This window comes from Xenopus laevis, chromosome 2S (genome assembly GCF_017654675.1).
Source record: "Xenopus laevis strain J_2021 chromosome 2S, Xenopus_laevis_v10.1, whole genome shotgun sequence".
NCBI lineage: Eukaryota > Metazoa > Chordata > Amphibia > Anura > Pipidae > Xenopus > Xenopus laevis.
Window position 1 is genome coordinate 85,763,746 of NC_054374.1, and position 17,476 is coordinate 85,781,221.

At 37.3% G+C, this 17,476-nt stretch overlaps 1 protein-coding gene across 1 annotated transcript; it reads left to right on the forward strand.

Moving 5' to 3' along the window:
• The first annotated feature begins 1,372 nt into the window (after positions 1–1,372).
• mdh2.S (malate dehydrogenase 2 S homeolog) lies at positions 1,373–17,258 on the forward strand. Its single transcript, NM_001091857.1, is given in 9 exon segments — positions 1,373–1,499; positions 7,329–7,497; positions 8,004–8,087; positions 8,678–8,787; positions 10,910–11,035; positions 11,864–11,941; positions 14,638–14,737; positions 16,097–16,248; positions 16,858–17,258. Coding segments are annotated over 9 exon segments (1,017 nt in total). The 5' UTR covers positions 1,373–1,433; the 3' UTR covers positions 16,990–17,258.
• The last annotated feature ends 218 nt before the right edge of the window (positions 17,259–17,476 follow it).

Consider the following 17,476-nt stretch of genomic DNA (forward strand, 5'->3'; position numbering starts at 1 on the left):
ATAGGCCCTGGGATTTCAAGCCCAATCAGCCCACTCAGAGGCCCAAACAGCCCCACCAGTCCACTAAATAGTGACTTTCTATGGCACCTTATAGCAGCCCCTCTGGCATTTGCCAGAACCCACAGATTGCCAGTCCGGGCCTGGGCAGACATGAAATTCATAGGCAATTGATGCAGCCATACATTATGAAAAGTAGTACAGCCATCAAGGACTAGAATGAACCTCTTTAGTAAAGCTTCAGCCTCCCTATGGTTATACACTTCTCCTTTATTGGGGTTTGTGGAGAGTACCAAACATATGGGGGCAAATTCACTAAGATTCGTAGTTGTGCCAGGGTCCGCTTTGCCGCACTTCGCCAGGCATATTTTCGCCAGCGCTACGCAAATTCACTAAAATCCGAAGTTGCGCTCAGGGGAAGCGTAAGGTTGCGAAGTTGCACTAGCGTTAATTTGCCAAACAAAGCGAAGTTACGCTAGCGATGCTTAATTTGCATACGGCGCCAAATTGAAGTTACAATGGAGGTATATGTAGCATCACTACACAAGCCTGGGAAACCTTCAAAACAGCAAATAAAATTTTTATTTTGCCCTGCACATGTGCCCACTGTATAGTTAAGGTGCCATGAGTTAGGAAATGTAGGGGGGAAGGAGGGTAGCCCCAATTTTTTTTTCGATCTTTATCAGCCTATCACCCATAAAAAAAGAAAAAACTCCAGCGTTTTTTGGGGCTTAGAAATTTTTTTAACTTTTTTTGAAGCAATCCCTATCTACTCTATTGCACTTTGCCTGTTCTGAGGTGGCGAAGGAAGTCTGGCGTAAAAGGTAGCGTTTGCGCAAATTCGCCAGACGTAAGGGTGCAAAGTAACACTAGCGAATTTACGCCAGTGTCCATTAGTGAATTGGCGAATTAATGAAAATGCGCTACGCTAGCGTTAGGCGCTTCGTCCTTTAGTGAATTTGCCCCATGCTGTTTCTGTTGAAATGTGGTTAGAGGTGCAACAGTTAAAAAATGTCCCACACAGCAGTCCTGCGTAATAAAATAAATATTTAGACTTTACATAATTCATTTGGTTGTTTAGTTTACTGAGGTACGGGCTTTTGGATATGCAACCGTTGTATTACGTAAAGATCCACAGTAGGTTGTCTACATACATTCCAGAAAACGCAAAATGGCCTTTGTATTCAATTTACTTGAAATTATTACGGAATGCGTTAAATCCTTAAAGCTACATTAGCGGTGGGAGAAAATGGCGCATGCGCATTGTGCACAGTGGTAGCAACGTCTGGGCGTGAGACAAAGAGGTTAAAGTGAACGTCAGGAGGCGGCTCGTTTATCAGCGCATGCGCGTTCCTTTCTTGTCTTTGCACTTGGAGGTCGTTTGAGTCACTTGTATCTCCGGCACTGAGCTCGTGATTCTCTCTCTTTTCTTCACCATGTTCTCTCGCATCGCCAGACCAGCTGCTTATGGGCTCATCCGGGGTCTTTCCACCACTGCACAGGTACCGTGAGACTGAAGGAGAGTGATGGTGGCAAAGAAAAGGGGCCGCAGTGTCCGCTAAAGGTGTCGCAATGACGCATGGGGTCTTCAGTACTAGCTTCTAGGTTAGGGAACGGAATAGTCGTCTCCTATTGAGACAGTCTGTCAATCTTTCATTATGTGGCTGTTAATCCGATAGAGGCCGTGTGATTGCTGGGCCTCATCTTGGACCCTGATACCATTGACAGTACTGATGTACAGTTTAATGGCATTTAAAGGCAATATGTGTCGGATTTGGAGACCATCTAGCCACAGTCCTCTACAGAGCAGAAGTAGGGAAGGTGAGCGATGCCTTTTCTTTAAAGGGCATGTTCACCTTTAAATTAACTTTTATTATGCTGTAGAGAGTGCTTTTCTTAGTTTGATATTTGTTTTAATTTTTATTTATTTTTTTGTTATCTATCTTTTTATTCAAGTTTGCAGTTTCAGCAATCTGGTTACTAGGGTCCAAATTAACCCTAGCAACCATTCGTTGCTTTCAAAAAGATACTGTAATAGTAGAATAGAAATAAGAGTAATAAGTTGCAATAACAAATACATTTGTAGCCTCACAGGGCATCTTTTTTTTTTTTTTTAAGATGGGGGTCAGACACCCCCATTTGAAAGCTGAATTAAGAATAAGGCAAATAATTTTTTTTAAAAAAAACCCAAAACCTATAAAAAAGAAAAAATGAAGGCCTATTGAAAAGTTGCTTAGAAATAGTCATTCAATAACATACTAAAAGTTAATATAAAAGTGTACCAACCCATTCCATCTGCCAGCTTGCAGCCTTGGTAATTACAATGTGAAATATTGCATTATATCTTTCATCCTGGTGTTTGATTAACAAATTCCTAAAAATAGATTTTAATTCTAAAATCTTTGTAGAGAGCCATATATGTAGGTATGCTTCCTGTACATTTCTTTGAGTTGTATTCTTTAATAGACCAAATAAATACATACATAGGCATTGAAACAAAGTAACGTGTATGAAGTTCCCAAGGGTGTGTCAAATCAAATGTGCAATGTTAACAATACAATATGCACATCTTTTTTTGCAATTACGGTGCAGTATTGTGCTCATTTATATATTGCATATGACATTTTATACAATTCTATTCCCTCGTACAATCATTATAGAAAATGTAATCTAGTTTATGTCCCAACCAATGTCCCCTTTATTATATCTGAGGGTTTGGGGAGTACAGGGAGGGAAGAGCTTATTTTTCGTTTGTGCTGTAGGGCAGCTTCCTCTTGGGAAAGTCTATTGTTACATTCTAATAAATCATTCAGGGTTTTATTGATTTATTTTAGCAAGTTATCCGTAAACCATGGACACAATGCATTTTATCACAGGGTAAAAAACAATAAAGTTGGTATGCAATGTCTAACCCATAATAATCTATACCTTTTATAATGGCTAAAGTAGGTCGAAGTGCTGAACATATGAATTAAATATCTTCAAGATAAATTTGTACTATATTATTTTGTGCACACCCACAGGAAACATGGCTGAAATTAATATATTGTAAGTAAGCCATTTAACAATGACAAGCCGTATACGGATGTACAAACAATGCTTCCTGCTTGTCCAAAGCTAAGAATTGCCAATTAGGTGAAAATCTTTTTACTTATCTAGACATACAATGGGGATAAGAGCTGCAGGGAAAACATGGCAGTTCTGCCGTGAGACATAGATATATTTATGATTAGGTTTACCCCTGCATAGCTGTACACAGATTTACTGTCTCGGAAAAGCAGTCTCTATAGTCTGTCCACTTTAGTAAAACTTTTATATTTAGAATATATAGCCTATCCAAATATTGAGTATATCTTCGCCCACGCCCACTCCTAATTTATTTTAAAAGAATCAGTTTTTTAGGAACTTAATTATCCCTTTATTTCAATAAAAAGAAACAAAACAAAAATGTCTGTCTGGTTCAAGCATCAGACTGTGTCAAGGGACTGATGTGAATTATGTATAATGACTATGTTCTTGCCCCTGGCAGTAGCTGTAGTAAGCATTACCGAGCAATGCAATCTCAAGATCAGACTATCCTTCCCAGTGTACTAATCACCTTGACATTTATCTGGGCACTGTTTGTTTAAAGACTTGACATGTTTATGAGCAGACATACAAAGCTTACTTGCTACTTCTAATGTTCATAAAGGTGACTGCAGGTTAGTCTGCACAATGCTTATAAAGAGTCTTATTGCCTTTAAGCGCTTTGGATCATTGATGAGCAAAATATTTTGCTGTGAAAATGATGCTCGTAGACTCCAATGGGTGTGAAAAATTGTTGTGCGTCAAAAAAATTAGTTGTGCTGCGCGTCAAAAACCTGTCCCCCATAGACTTCAATGCACTTAGGCAAATTTTTGCTGTTTCGAGAATTTTGGCTGGAGCGCAACATGTCGGATTCATCTTTCACTACTTGGAATGATATCAAGATTTAACATAGCTACACATCCATATTGTGCGATAAAATCCTGTGCTTAGATTAACTGATTTAAAAAAAATTTAATAATCCTGTCCCATCAGGATAGAACTGCTTTCAGGCAGGCTATTGTTTCTCCTACTCACTATAACTGAATGTGTCTCAGTGGGACATGGATTTTTTACTGAGTGCTGTTTTTATATCTACCAGGAAACTGTTATCTGGTTACCTTCCCATTGTTCTACTGATGGGCTGTAAGGGGGGAGGAGTGATATCACTCCAACTTGCAGTGCAGCAGTAAAGAGTGACTGAAATTTTATCAGAGCACAAGTCACATGACTGGGGCACCTGGGAAACAGACAATATGTCTAGCCCCATGCCAGATTTAAAACATAAATATAAAAACATCTGTTTGCTATTTTGAAATACAGATTTCAGTGCAGAAGTTTGCTGGAGCAGCACGATTAACTGATGCATTATAAAAATGTGTTTTCCCCCAGCACACTACCATTTAATGTAAAGCTTACATTTGTTATCTCTGCCAAAGAACATTAAACCTCATTTTCCAGTGTGTTGCCAAGTTCTCAAATTTAGTCATATCTGTCTTGCATAGTGCCAGCAGCCTGCATGAAACTTTTTGGCACAATTTTGTTTCATCAGCAAAAATAGAGACCATACTTAAAAATACCCAACTTAAGATCATTAATAAATTACTACTCAAGCAACAATTTTTCAGTCAGCTAAGTTCAAATATGTTCCAGTCAATTATCCTTAATTTAACAGGTAACTTTCTGTTTATTATACTGTATCACTTCAGCAACACCTAAGATTGCATACATAGCCACACTAGTATCTAGCCTTCTGCTTATTTCTTCATAGAAGGCTAATGTGTCTGGCAAGATATATTTCCCATAAAACCATGCTGGCACAAACTCATAGTATTATTTTAAATGTCTTTTAAAGGCTGTGGTCAGGTGTCCACTCACCTCTGCTCCATGATGTTACTTCATTTGCAAACACGGTGTTGGCCTGGGTGTAGATACATAGAGCAGATTTCGACACGTTTATCCACAGGCTATGAAAAGGCCACATCAGACCTTAGCTTTAAGGGCTTTACTGTGAATGAACTGTATTAAAGTATTGTAAACCTGTTTACTTGACTTACCTTGGTTTGAATGTGCAGCTTCCCCTCATACATCCCCCACAGGCTAAACATTTGAGATGTTGCCACTTGGATAAGTACTGTATAAAGGTCCATTAAACCAAACAGAAGCATTTTGCTTGATTGAACCTACTGTCTTGCCAACGATCTGTTTTTGATCTGGTAATAGCAGCGAAATGTTCTTAATAGCATCAGTAAAGAGTGGAAGTGTAGAAAGAAAGCTAAATAGCAAATTGCTTTACATCTACCTGGCATTGTAAATATGATTCTGGAGGCAATGGGGAGCCTGTTGCAGCATGGGTAGAGAGCAAACGAGTGCCTGGTAATGTCCATGAGTGTCCAAATCATTCATCAACTGCCGCACAAGAGCTGGACAGACAAGATATAGGAGTATAGAACGTCTTTGTAGTACAGAAAGCTATACCATAAAATTGTTAGTAGTGTAGCGAACTATAAATGTATTGTTTGAAAGCTAGGAAGCGCTCCATGTAGTAACTGTGAGGAAGGAAAGTGATGGGACACACTTGCATTTGGCAAAGGGGAGACTTGATATGGTAATCTGCATTGCTATAAGTGAGGGCTAAAATGGCCTGATAAGATCTATCAAGCAGTTGGTAGGAGGCCAGTTATTAGTGTTATGATATTAAGTAAATATATATATATACTAGATGTAAAAACTAGAGACCTCTCTGGGGAGCTTTGTATTAGGTTTGTGATATATGTTGCTACCACACAGTGCTGCTTGTAGGTCAGGTAGTGGTTAATGCAAGAAAATCCTTTTCACGATGTTGTTGGTTTTTTTTAAATTTTTTATTTTTTTTAATACCGCACACCATTTGCAAGCTTCTCTTTGTTATTGGTAGTTTGGAAGTTGTCTTCATGTGTCTAATATATTAATATATTTGCCCTTTAGGTCACTGTTTTGCAATATATCTTATTATAGCACTACTGGCAAGGGCTTGGTCCATCTGCTCTTGAATCACTAATCACATTAGGCACCTTAATGAAGTGCCTTAAAGGGAGAGAGGAAAAAAAACAGTGGGATTTTTTGTGTGTGAAGTAGTATAGTTAGTTACTATACTAGTAAATTTCATAAAAGTGTATTTTCTCACTAAATGGGAAAGAAAATGTTCAGACTTGTCAATGCAAGCTAAACACTACAGTGTGTTACTGATGTTTTAAAAATGTAGTCATATGTAACCTTCCAACTTATTAGGTAATATATTAGACCACAAAGTGTATTGTGTCCTTTAGAGGGGCCAATCCCACAACTCCACTTCAAAAAGATATGGTCTTCAAAATAAAATTGTGGTTCAAACCAACGAGCATTTCCTGTACTTGTAGCTAACGCATTCATTTCTGCCAACACACTTTTTTTTTGCTTGCAATCCTGTATGATTGATAAGAGAAATTTTATTGGGCTTCTGCCAATGTTCTTTAATCTAACCGTAAAACACTAAGCTAGCTAGCTAGCTAGTCAGTCTACAAGGTGCATTGTCAGCTACTGAGAAACTTGTCCTATGTGTGTTTGCATTAGAGGTATGGTATATTGGGACTTTTGATCATTGCTGTTCAAGTTCTTAACAGATTATTAAAGGATAAGTAAACAATTGAATGTAAAATGGATGAGAGTGCTATTCTCCACACGTTTGCCATTTACATTCATTATTATTTTCTTTGTATTCCAAGATATTAAGGGATACATATGCTGTTAATCTGAATGAATTTTGTTATAACAGCGCCACCTGTTGGTCTGTTTCTGACCAGTCTGACCACCAAGTAGTCAAGAAAGTTGTCAGGAGAAAGAAAGAGGCTGCTCTTCCGCTTAGTAAAGATTTGAGAAAGGTTTCTAATTTTTTTTCCTAAGCAGAAGAACATCAGAGCAGCCTCTTTCTTTCTCCTGACAACTTCTTTTGACTACTTGGTGGTCAGAAATTGACCAGCAGGTGGCACTGTTGTAACAAAATTAATTCATATTAACAGCACACGTATCCCTTTATATATTGTAAGAAAAAGAAAATGAGTGTAAATTGCAAGAGTTTTTAGAATAGCACTCTCATCCATTTTACATTCACTTATTTTAAAGTTTTACTTGTCCTTTAATGTCAATGGGAAGCAAGGAGTTGAGTTTTACAGAATTCTTATTAGCCATCAGATTACCCCTAATACTTTATATGATCCATCCTGAGGATAACATGTTATTGTTTCCTTAGGCCAATGCCAGGGTGGCGGTGCTTGGTGCTTCAGGAGGAATTGGGCAGCCATTATCCCTGCTGCTAAAGAACAGTCCTTTGATTAGCAACCTTGCTTTGTATGATATTGCCCACACACCAGGTGTAGCAGCTGATCTGAGCCATATTGAGACCCGAGCAAAGGTTACAGGTAAAGTTATTGTTTTGTTCTTATAACACCTCGGCAGGCTTTTATTTCAATTGATGTAACAAGCTGTCTGCCAAGATCAGATGCAAGGCTAATAATGCATAACAGTGGTCTGACATAAATGCCTTCATACATGTGTCTCAGCCTGGAAGAAGGGAAGACACGCTATCCATTTATTTAACCAAGAATTACTCCCAACATCTTATCACTGAGGCTTTTATTGAAGAAAGGGTTTTTTTTTTTTAAATATTAGTTATGCTATGGATGTGCAAGGCAGAAGCTTTTTAAAACCATTTTCCCTTTTGTTGACTCCCCTTGAACCATTTTTTATTTATGACCCTGTGGCATGCAGAATTTTAATTGCTTCTGAATCAGCCATTGTTCTTGGTTGATTATCCATGATTGATTCACTGAAGATTAACCTCTTATGTTAGTTAATTTTTACATATGTATATAAATTTGTAGTAAGATCATCAGAAGAGCAAACATTGATTTTGTGTGCTATACAGGTTATCTTGGAGCAGAGCAACTTCCAGAAAGTCTCAAAGGTGCCGATGTTGTTGTTATACCAGCTGGTGTGCCAAGGAAACCAGGTAATGTGTTATATACATTATTATAGTAAAATCACTTTAGCTACTTTATGGAGGCAATTGTGTAATGTTCTAATTTTTGTAGTATAATAATTTCTTTAGTATGTTTTCCATAAAAAAAAAAACCTCCAGCCATCTTTGTTCTGTAAAAGGCATAATTTTAGGCAAAAAGTTAATAAATAAGCGCTTCTCTGTTAAACTGCTTCTGCTCAGTATAATCCTTTTGAGCCACACTTCCAAGCAAGTACACCCAGTCCATATTCTGTTTTTAGATGTCCTTTGTGGCAGCTTGGGCTGTGCACCTGTCTAAAACAAATTCTCTAAAGTCAATAGTGTACTATACTTGTGCCCACTTAAATCTGCCCAAAGGGATAGCTAGCAGCAGTGAAAAGATTTTCCTTTTCTTTGCAGAAAAGGTGCGCCTGCTCAATGTAAAAGATTGATGATTGCGATTTTGACTAGTCTGTATATATATATATATATATATATATATATATATATATATATATATATATATATATATATATATATATATATATATATATATATATATTTTCTAGTAAATTATTGCCCCTTTTATGTTTTTTAAACAGGAATGACCCGTGATGACCTGTTTAATACTAATGCCTCCATTGTGGCCACCCTAACTGAAGCTTGTGCAAAACATTGCCCAGAAGCCATGATCTGTATCATTGCTAACCCTGTGAGTGATTATGTTGAAAAGTTTTTATTTATTTTTTTTTATCCTTTTAAAGGGTTGAGCAACTTCCATAGTACTGTACTGGTGTACATTGGTATCAAATTTTAAGTAAATGTGGTCAGTGACATGTAAAACAGGCACAGTATCTGACCAATCTTCCAGTTTGCTGGCTGGACTTATAATGCAGTATGCTTCTCTATTGTTCCCAAAAGGCGTGATTGGAACAGAAGGGAGCTCCTCTTCACTTGTTAATATGCAGATGCACCACACACTTTAGATATTATGCATTGGAGATTAGATTTTCAGTTGCCCCATCCATAAACCGACCAAATGGTCAGAATAACCAGACTGCCATACACATACCAAAGTCCTACACACAGGTAAATTGGGTTGAAAAAGTCCAAGTTCAACCCCTCCAAATGAAAACCCAGCATCCATACACACACCCCTCCCTACTTTCATATAAATTCTATATACCTGTATCTATACTAACTAGAGTTCAGTAACACAATAGCCTTTGATATTATGTCTGTCCAAGAAATCATCCAAGCCACTCTTAAAGGCATTAACTGTATCCGCCATCACAACATCACCCAGCAGTGCATTCCGCAACCTCACTGTCCTGACTGTGAAGAACCATCTACGTTGCTTCAAATGAAAGTTATTTTCTTCTAGTCTGAAGGGGTGGCCTCTGGTACAGTGATCCTCTAAGGGTAAAAAGGTCCCCTACTATTTGTCTATAATGTACTTGTAAAGTGTAATCATATCTCCTTGCAAGGGCCTTTTTTCCAGAGACAACAACCCCAACCTTGACAGTTTACCCTCATAATTTAAGCCTTCCATCCCTCTAACCAGTTTAGTTGCACGTATCTGCGCTCTCTCCAGCTCATTTATATCCCTCTTAAGGACTGGAGTCCAAAACTGCACTGCATACTCCAGGTGAGGCCTTACCAGGGACCTATTAAGAGGCATAATTATGTTTTCATCCCTTGAGTTAATGGCCTTTTTTTATGCAAGAACTAGCCAACTTATCTACATAAACCCCTAGATACTTCTCATTTAAGGAAACTCCCAACACACTGCCATTAAGTGTATAACTTGCGTTTATATTATTTTTGCCAAAGTGCATAACCTTGTATTTATCAACATTGAACCTCAGTTTCCCAACTTAGACAAATCACTCTGCAAAGTGTCAGCATCCTGCATGGAACCTATAGTTCTGCCCAATTTAGTATCATCTGCAAAAATAGAAACCGTACTTTCAATGCCCACCTCCAGGTCATTAATAAACAAGTTGAAAAGCAAGGGACCTAGTACAGAGCCCTGCGGTACTTCACTGGTCCAATAAGAAAATGTTCCGTTTACCACCACTCTTTGTAGTCTATCTTTTAGCCAGTTCTCTGTCCAGGTACAAATACTATGTTCCAGGCCAACATTCCTTAATTTAACCAGTAACCTTCTGTGTAGCACTGTATTAAATGCTTTAGCAAAGTCTAAGTAAATCACATCCACTGCCATCCCAGAATCGAGGTCCCTGCTTACCTTCTCATAAAAAGAAATTAAGTTAATCTGGCAAATATATTATGCATAAAACCATGCTGGCACAAACTCATAGTATTTTGATTTGCTATGAAGACCAGTATCTTATCCTTTATTAACACTTCGAAAAGCTTTCCTACCACTGACGTCGGAATAACTGGCCCATAGTTTGGATGCTGAGAACGGGATCCCTTTTTGATCACCAACTTAATTTTGTCAGTAAATAAAATAGACATAGTAGTAAAATATTCTTGCTCAGTAATGTACTATGCATAAAAATAAAAATGCAATAAGTAAAATTGCTTAGCTCTCTTTCTAATAAGGTACTTATAAACTTAGTAAACTGCTACCAAGTATAATTGTACTAACTACAAAAGTTTACTACCAAGTACAGCTGTTTGTACAGTATTGTACTTGCAGCTTCAGCCACTTTTTTTCTTGACTAAAACCCCATTTGCTTGAAAATGACTTGAGTAAAAATAATGCCTCTTTGCTTTATAAATTAATGACCCTTAATGTTGCTAAACTGCTACTCTAGGAAGTAAGTAGTGGCATGACACTTTCATGTATTTTTGTATGTGTGCAGGTAAATTCTACCATCCCAATCACATCAGAAGTGTTTAAAAAACATGGTGTTTACAACCCCAACCGCATTTTTGGTGTGACCACATTGGATATTGTAAGAGCCAATACCTTTGTTGCTGAGCTTAAGGTATGTATGAAAAACTGAGAAATTGTGAGCGTTTGGTCTAATCTATGCTGTAGCATTGGCCAACTGCTATTTTTTTCAGCATTAACCTATACTCTGGAGTTGGATAGCTGCTAAAAACGATATACAGCCATTATTTGCACACACAAAGCAGAAAAGATATTGCCAGTGCTCAAATTCTGCCCTTGGGAATCCCTTTAGATACAGTATACAAAAAATTTGACCTGTTGGTACAGGTATAGAATCCATTATCCAGAAACAAAAATGCATTGGCCACCTACAAGGTAGGAATTCAGTGTAAACTGATGGCCTTTGCGTGGTGCTGGAGGATAAACCAAATCGGTAGGATCCACTAATCTGAATTTTTGCAGTGTCCTGCCTCCTGGTGAGAAGGGGCCCACTGCTCCTAAATGTGGCTGGAGAGAAAACGATTAAGCAATAACTAAATAGACAATTTGCCTGCTGATGCACCATGTTTGCCAGTACATGCTGCCTAGTATCCTACTGTTACGAATATTTGTGCTCTTTGCACTAAAGATCAGAACAGTAGAACGGTGGGCATGTGTCATTGGTTCCAATATAAACTTTGGGTTCTCTCCTAGCCCATGTTCGGCTGTCCCTGGTAGAAAGACAAGCTATATGGGCAACACCACCCAAACTTAGTATAAAAGGGACAATTTATGTGCCCTTGAATAAGGGAATGAATCCAAAGGTGGAAGATGAGATGTTTTGGCTATAGTCAAACTGACTTTTGCAGTAAGTTTATGGAATGTTTTTTGAATGGTACTCTTTGGCAATCACTAAACTTTCATTTTTTTCAATATTTTATAGGGCTTAGACCCAGCACGTGTGAATGTGCCCGTGATTGGTGGGCATGCTGGCAAAACAATTATTCCCCTTATTTCTCAGGTAAGTACTTGTAATGTTCTGGAATTTAGTCTATAATGCTATATTAATGGTTACCCATTAACATGTACTACATAACAAATAGCATTTGGTATACACAATTGGTATATAAACTGTTGGAACTGTTGGGGACCTGTCAGCCTAAGAAACAATCTTTAGTTATTTTCTATCATTTTAATTGAGCAAAATAAACGTACTTACACTATATTTATTATTTAAATGTTGTTTCCTCCAGTCTTGAAATTACACAATCACAGCAAGCAGGCATGTGCCATTTTGTGGAACACTTTATTAAGACATTGGGGGGGGGGAATTCACAAAAGTGGTGATATTGAGACAAAATAAAAGTGGAGATAAAAGTGTCGGATTTCCCACCAAATTCACAAAACTCTTATCTCCACTTTTGGGAATTTGTCTTTTAAACAGACCGTTTTCAGATTTTATCTTTTGCACGACGTTTTAAAGACCTTTTTTTTTCCTGAATTTGTCTTTAGCTCTTATTACACCTGTCAGTCAGCCATCATATTGGAATTTTTGGGGGAGGGGGTTTTTTACCTAGGAAAATGATACATAATTTTTTTCAGGATTTCCTGGGCTTTCTTAATCTGCGTACATGTTTGTGTAATTCCAATTCTGTAGCACGATATAAGGGTCTAAATACATGAAATGCTATTTTGCATAATATAGGGGTTTGTATCAGAAATATGTTTTGTTATCTTAGGTCAAGTGTCTCATTGCTGCTAAAAAATGGCTGGGGGGCTTTACTTTTCCTTTAGTTAATATGTTCACTCAAATTGCTAATATTGCCTTATTCATTAAGCTAAAACTAGAAAAATAATGCAAGTGTGAGTTAAAAACGTTTTACCTATCAATTTGTATTAAATTAACTTTTTGTTTCATTAGTGTTTCACTTGTTTTGTTAATGATGCTTTTACACCAATGGGGTTAGACAGAAACTTGTTCCATGACTATAAAATGCTAATTCCTATTAATATGCTAATAATTACCCAATGGGGCACATACAGGAGGTATGAAATGAAGATTGGCTGAACAAAAGCAGAGCAAATTTTCTTAGTATTGATCTGACACATGGGGAATAGTTATACTGAGCTTTACTCCATTTTTAAAATGCTGGCGAAAATTACGTGTAAAATGTCGTTTTTGCACCATTTTTATGTAGTCTGAAAGACAAAGTTCATAAAAGTGTCTTTAAACTGTCTTTCTTTCATGAAAAAGTGGCGGTTGAGTCGGAATTTAGGTGGATTTCTCTTTGTGAATATAGAGAAAGTATTTTACACCAGTTTACCACCACTTTTACTCCAAAAATGGGCTAACTCCACTTTTGTGAATCCCCCCCCCCCATTGTGTATCACCACAAAACCTTGTGTATGCACAAGAATGGGGGACCTAAGTCCCATGTTCGGTGCCTTACCCGTGAGGAGAACAGTGACATCTAGGAATTGCTGAGTTGAAAGTGAAAGTAATTGACTGCCCCACTTCTATACCTCAAGCATAGAGATATAGAGATGGGGCGGGTAATATTTGATTGACAGCTCAGATATTTTAACACCTTTATAACAGATATGAATGTTTTAATGAAGAAAATAATATAGGTTCAATGTTTAATTTGCAAAGGTCTTTCATAATACTGCTTTTGATGTGTAGGTGACCGGTCCGATTTAACAGAATTGTACAACATTACTCTTTTAACGTGACATTTGAATTTGTGAATATGAATGTCAGAAATGAAAACTTGGATTGCCTATATTGTCTTTTTATTTATTAAATAAACTACAAACATTCCTTAAATCTAAAGTTTAATCAAAAGACGACAAATGAAAACAATAAGATTATAATCGCACAACTGGACAGAAATATTTTATTATGACTACCTAATAGTTACATAGTTACATAGTTAAATTGGGTTGAAAAAAGACAAAGTCCATCAAGTTCAACCCCTCCAAATGAAAACCCAGCATCCATACACACACCCCTCCCTACTTTTAATTAAAATTCTATATACCCATACCTATATTAACTATAGAGTTTAGTATCACAATAGCCTTTAATATTATGTCTGTCCAAAAAATCATCCAAGCCATTCTTAAAGGCATTAACTGAATCAGCCATCACAACATCACCCGGCAGTGCATTCCACAACCTCACTGTCCTGACTGTGAAGAACCCTCTACGTTGCTTCAAATGAAAGTTCTTTTCTTCTAGTCTAAAGGGGTGGCCTCTGGTACGGTGATCCACTTTATGGGTAAAAAGGTCCCCTGCCATTTGTCTATAATGTCCTCTAATGTACTTGTAAAGTGTAATCATGTCCCCTCGCAAGCGCCTTTTTTCCAGAGAAAACAACCCCAACCTTGACAGTCTAATATTCGAATACATTTTTAATTGCAATTTAAGAGTCTTGATTCGGTACATTTTTTTTTTTTTCTGACTCCAGGTAACCAAAATTGCTTCTGGCTCCACAGCTCTGGTGTTAATAAGTAGATACACAGGTGCTAGTGCTGGGCAAGCAATTAATGTTCAGTTAGGTCATCTGCACCCTGGCATTAAAGTGGCTGTGGCCTTCTCCACACATATTAGTACTGGGGTGTATTTAAATGCTTGTGACACACAAGTGGTTTTATCTTGACTGTCCATTTTCTGTCCGTAACTTTTAGTGTAGAAAAACTATCTCTTTTTTTTAGAGCACACCAAAAGTAGAGTTTCCCCAAGACCAGCTGGCAGTACTGATTGGCCGAATTCAAGAGGCTGGTACAGAGGTTGTCAAGGCTAAAGCAGGAGCAGGTCAGCTACAAATGGGATGCTCTTAAAATAAACGTAATTGTTGGGGAAGGGAGTTGACTTAAAGGAGAACTGTATGTTATGAACTAAAACATAAGTAATCTCTACCCAAAACCTGTTTGGCCTTTTTTGTTTTGCATGAAACAAAGTAACTCTCCTGTTTGTTTTTTATATTTTAAAGTGTTTTGTGTTTTTGTTGATGTAATTGCAGTTGAAGGCTGTGTTTATGGATTCTCAGGGGTCTGACTCTTGAAACATTGTACCCGAAGGGGCTTCGGCTGCATTGTTCCAAACGTCAGAACCAGCTTTGCAGAGAATATAAAGAGCCAGACAAATACATTTTTAATGACATATGTCTACAAATAACAGTATATATAAACTTTTAATTGTCAGAAGATTATATCTAAAGTGAAAAGGGGATGTAGAAGTCAAAATATTAAATTCCTTAAAAGGGTCCACTGATTAAAAAAAGTAAACCTATCTTCAATATACTTCCATAAAAAATTCTATACCCTTTTCATAAAAATCATGATTTTCTGTGCACCTGTTCCCACGTCTCTCCACTAGCACGGACTTCAGCCAGCATAAATTCCTCAACCCGGCCGGCCACTGGCTGCTTTACTTTAAAATAAGAGCTTCTTCGAATTCGAAAGGGCAGCAAAGCAGGGTAACCGGTTAATCTATCTGTTCGTTCTGACTTAAGCTAACCTCCATGACAAACTTCACTCCACAAACTCCTTCCCTGACACTTCAGAACTCAGAGGAGGGGAGAATGCAACGGCCTGGACAGGTTGAAGAATTCATGCAGGCTGAAGTCTGTGCTGCTGGAGAGAAGGGGGAACTGGAGCTCAGAAAATCATGATATTTATGAAAAGGGTACACAATTTTTTATTGGTGTATTGAAGATATGCTTATATTTAAGCAGTGGACCCTGTAAAGAAATTTAATTTTTTGACTTTAATAATTTATCAAATTGTTGCACACTGTAAAAATTGCAGCTTTTGTGATGCTCTTCTGGTAATTTCCTTATCACCTGACGGGGAAAAAAAAAAAGTACTAAATCTAACCATTCCTTGGCTGATGTAATATAGCATGTAGCCCTTCTGTTTGAGTCACAGGGACAGATGTTAGTACATTTTAAAGGGGTTGTTCAACTTCAATGCTTTTCTCAGTTCAGCTGTTTTCAGAACTTGAGCAAGAAGTCCTTTTTTTGGATACATAATTAAATATTTTCTTTGGTGTATGTTTTCCGCACACACCTTTATGCACAAGCTCTTGAAGTATTCTCTGATATTTTCTTCAGATGGCAGGCTTGCTGTCTGTGCACCAATTGTAATGTTTGTGCATGTTTTCCTCTTCCAGGATCTGCCACTCTTTCCATGGCATATGCTGGAGCCCGATTTGTCTTCTCACTCCTGGATGCTATGAATGGAAAGGAGGGTGTAATTGAGTGCTCATTTGTCAGGTCTGAGGAAACCGAGAGCCCATACTTCTCAACTCCACTGCTGCTGGGGGTATGTAAAACTTCCTTCATATTTATACATACATTACACTATTCTTTTTTCTTTTGCAAAAATTTTTACCAACTGGTATTGATTTGTGTAATTTAATTTTGGTGTAACCTTAATTAAATGTGCCATTCACCTCATATCTTCACTCACAGTAAAAGTTTTCTGTTTATGCATAAGCAGAAAGACATTTTGTCATATTTATAGAAGGATGACATTACTTTGAAATAAGTAATTTTACAGCTCATTTTTTCACTTGTGTAGGATTTTTAGGGCCAGATTTGCTAAGTCAAAAGTGAGTTAAATTCTCTTAACTACTCCTCAAATCCTTTTTAGTGCTTAACCTTGCACACTTTTTTTTTTTTTTTTTTTTTAAATAATTTAATGTATGTGCCTCAGTGAGTCGATGCATAAAAACTCTGCAGCCTATATTTTTGCAGGCAGCATTGTGCATTTCCATTATGTGTCGTTGCCCTGTTAGACCTGTATCAAGGAATGTTTTTGACAAATACCATGTACAGATAGTGAAAGAATTAATACATAAATCTAACTCTGGTGTATAATATCTAAGCCCTTGTACTGTATGAAATGACATTTTACAATGTTTTGGAACAGAAAAATGGCATAGAGAAGAATCTGGGACTAGGCAAGCTGACTGCTTATGAAGAGAAACTGATTTCAGAAGCCATGGCAGAGCTAAAAGGCTCCATTAAAAAGGGTGAAGAATTCATCAAGAATCGGAAGTGAAAAGTACCATCCAGATGAAGACTCTGCTTCCCTAATTTATTGAAGCATTATGACACTTTAGAAAGATTGTATTTGTTATATGCTGTGCAGCTGTCTGTTGTGGTGAAGAAGGGATCAAAGTCATTATGGTGACTTTCTTCTCTCCTCCAACATTTCAAAGACATAGCATACAATCCCAAAATGCTTGACAGCGCTTAAAGTAATGTGTTCACAACATCTCAAAGCCCACAGTGATTCTTTTCAAGAATTAAATACCATATTTTTCTTTATGCCTCTCTGGAATTTTATTTGTTTTCTTTATTTGCTCAAAACAAATGGACATGCTTTTAAAACCTGTTTAACTTGACCAAAGACATATACCATTCCTTTCAATCATATTAATCCTCTTATTTAAGAACACCACATGCTGAATGCTTCAGCATAATTAATTTAGAATTTTGTAACAAGTCATTAAATGGATAGTCTTGGGTTTCAGCACTTAGAACTA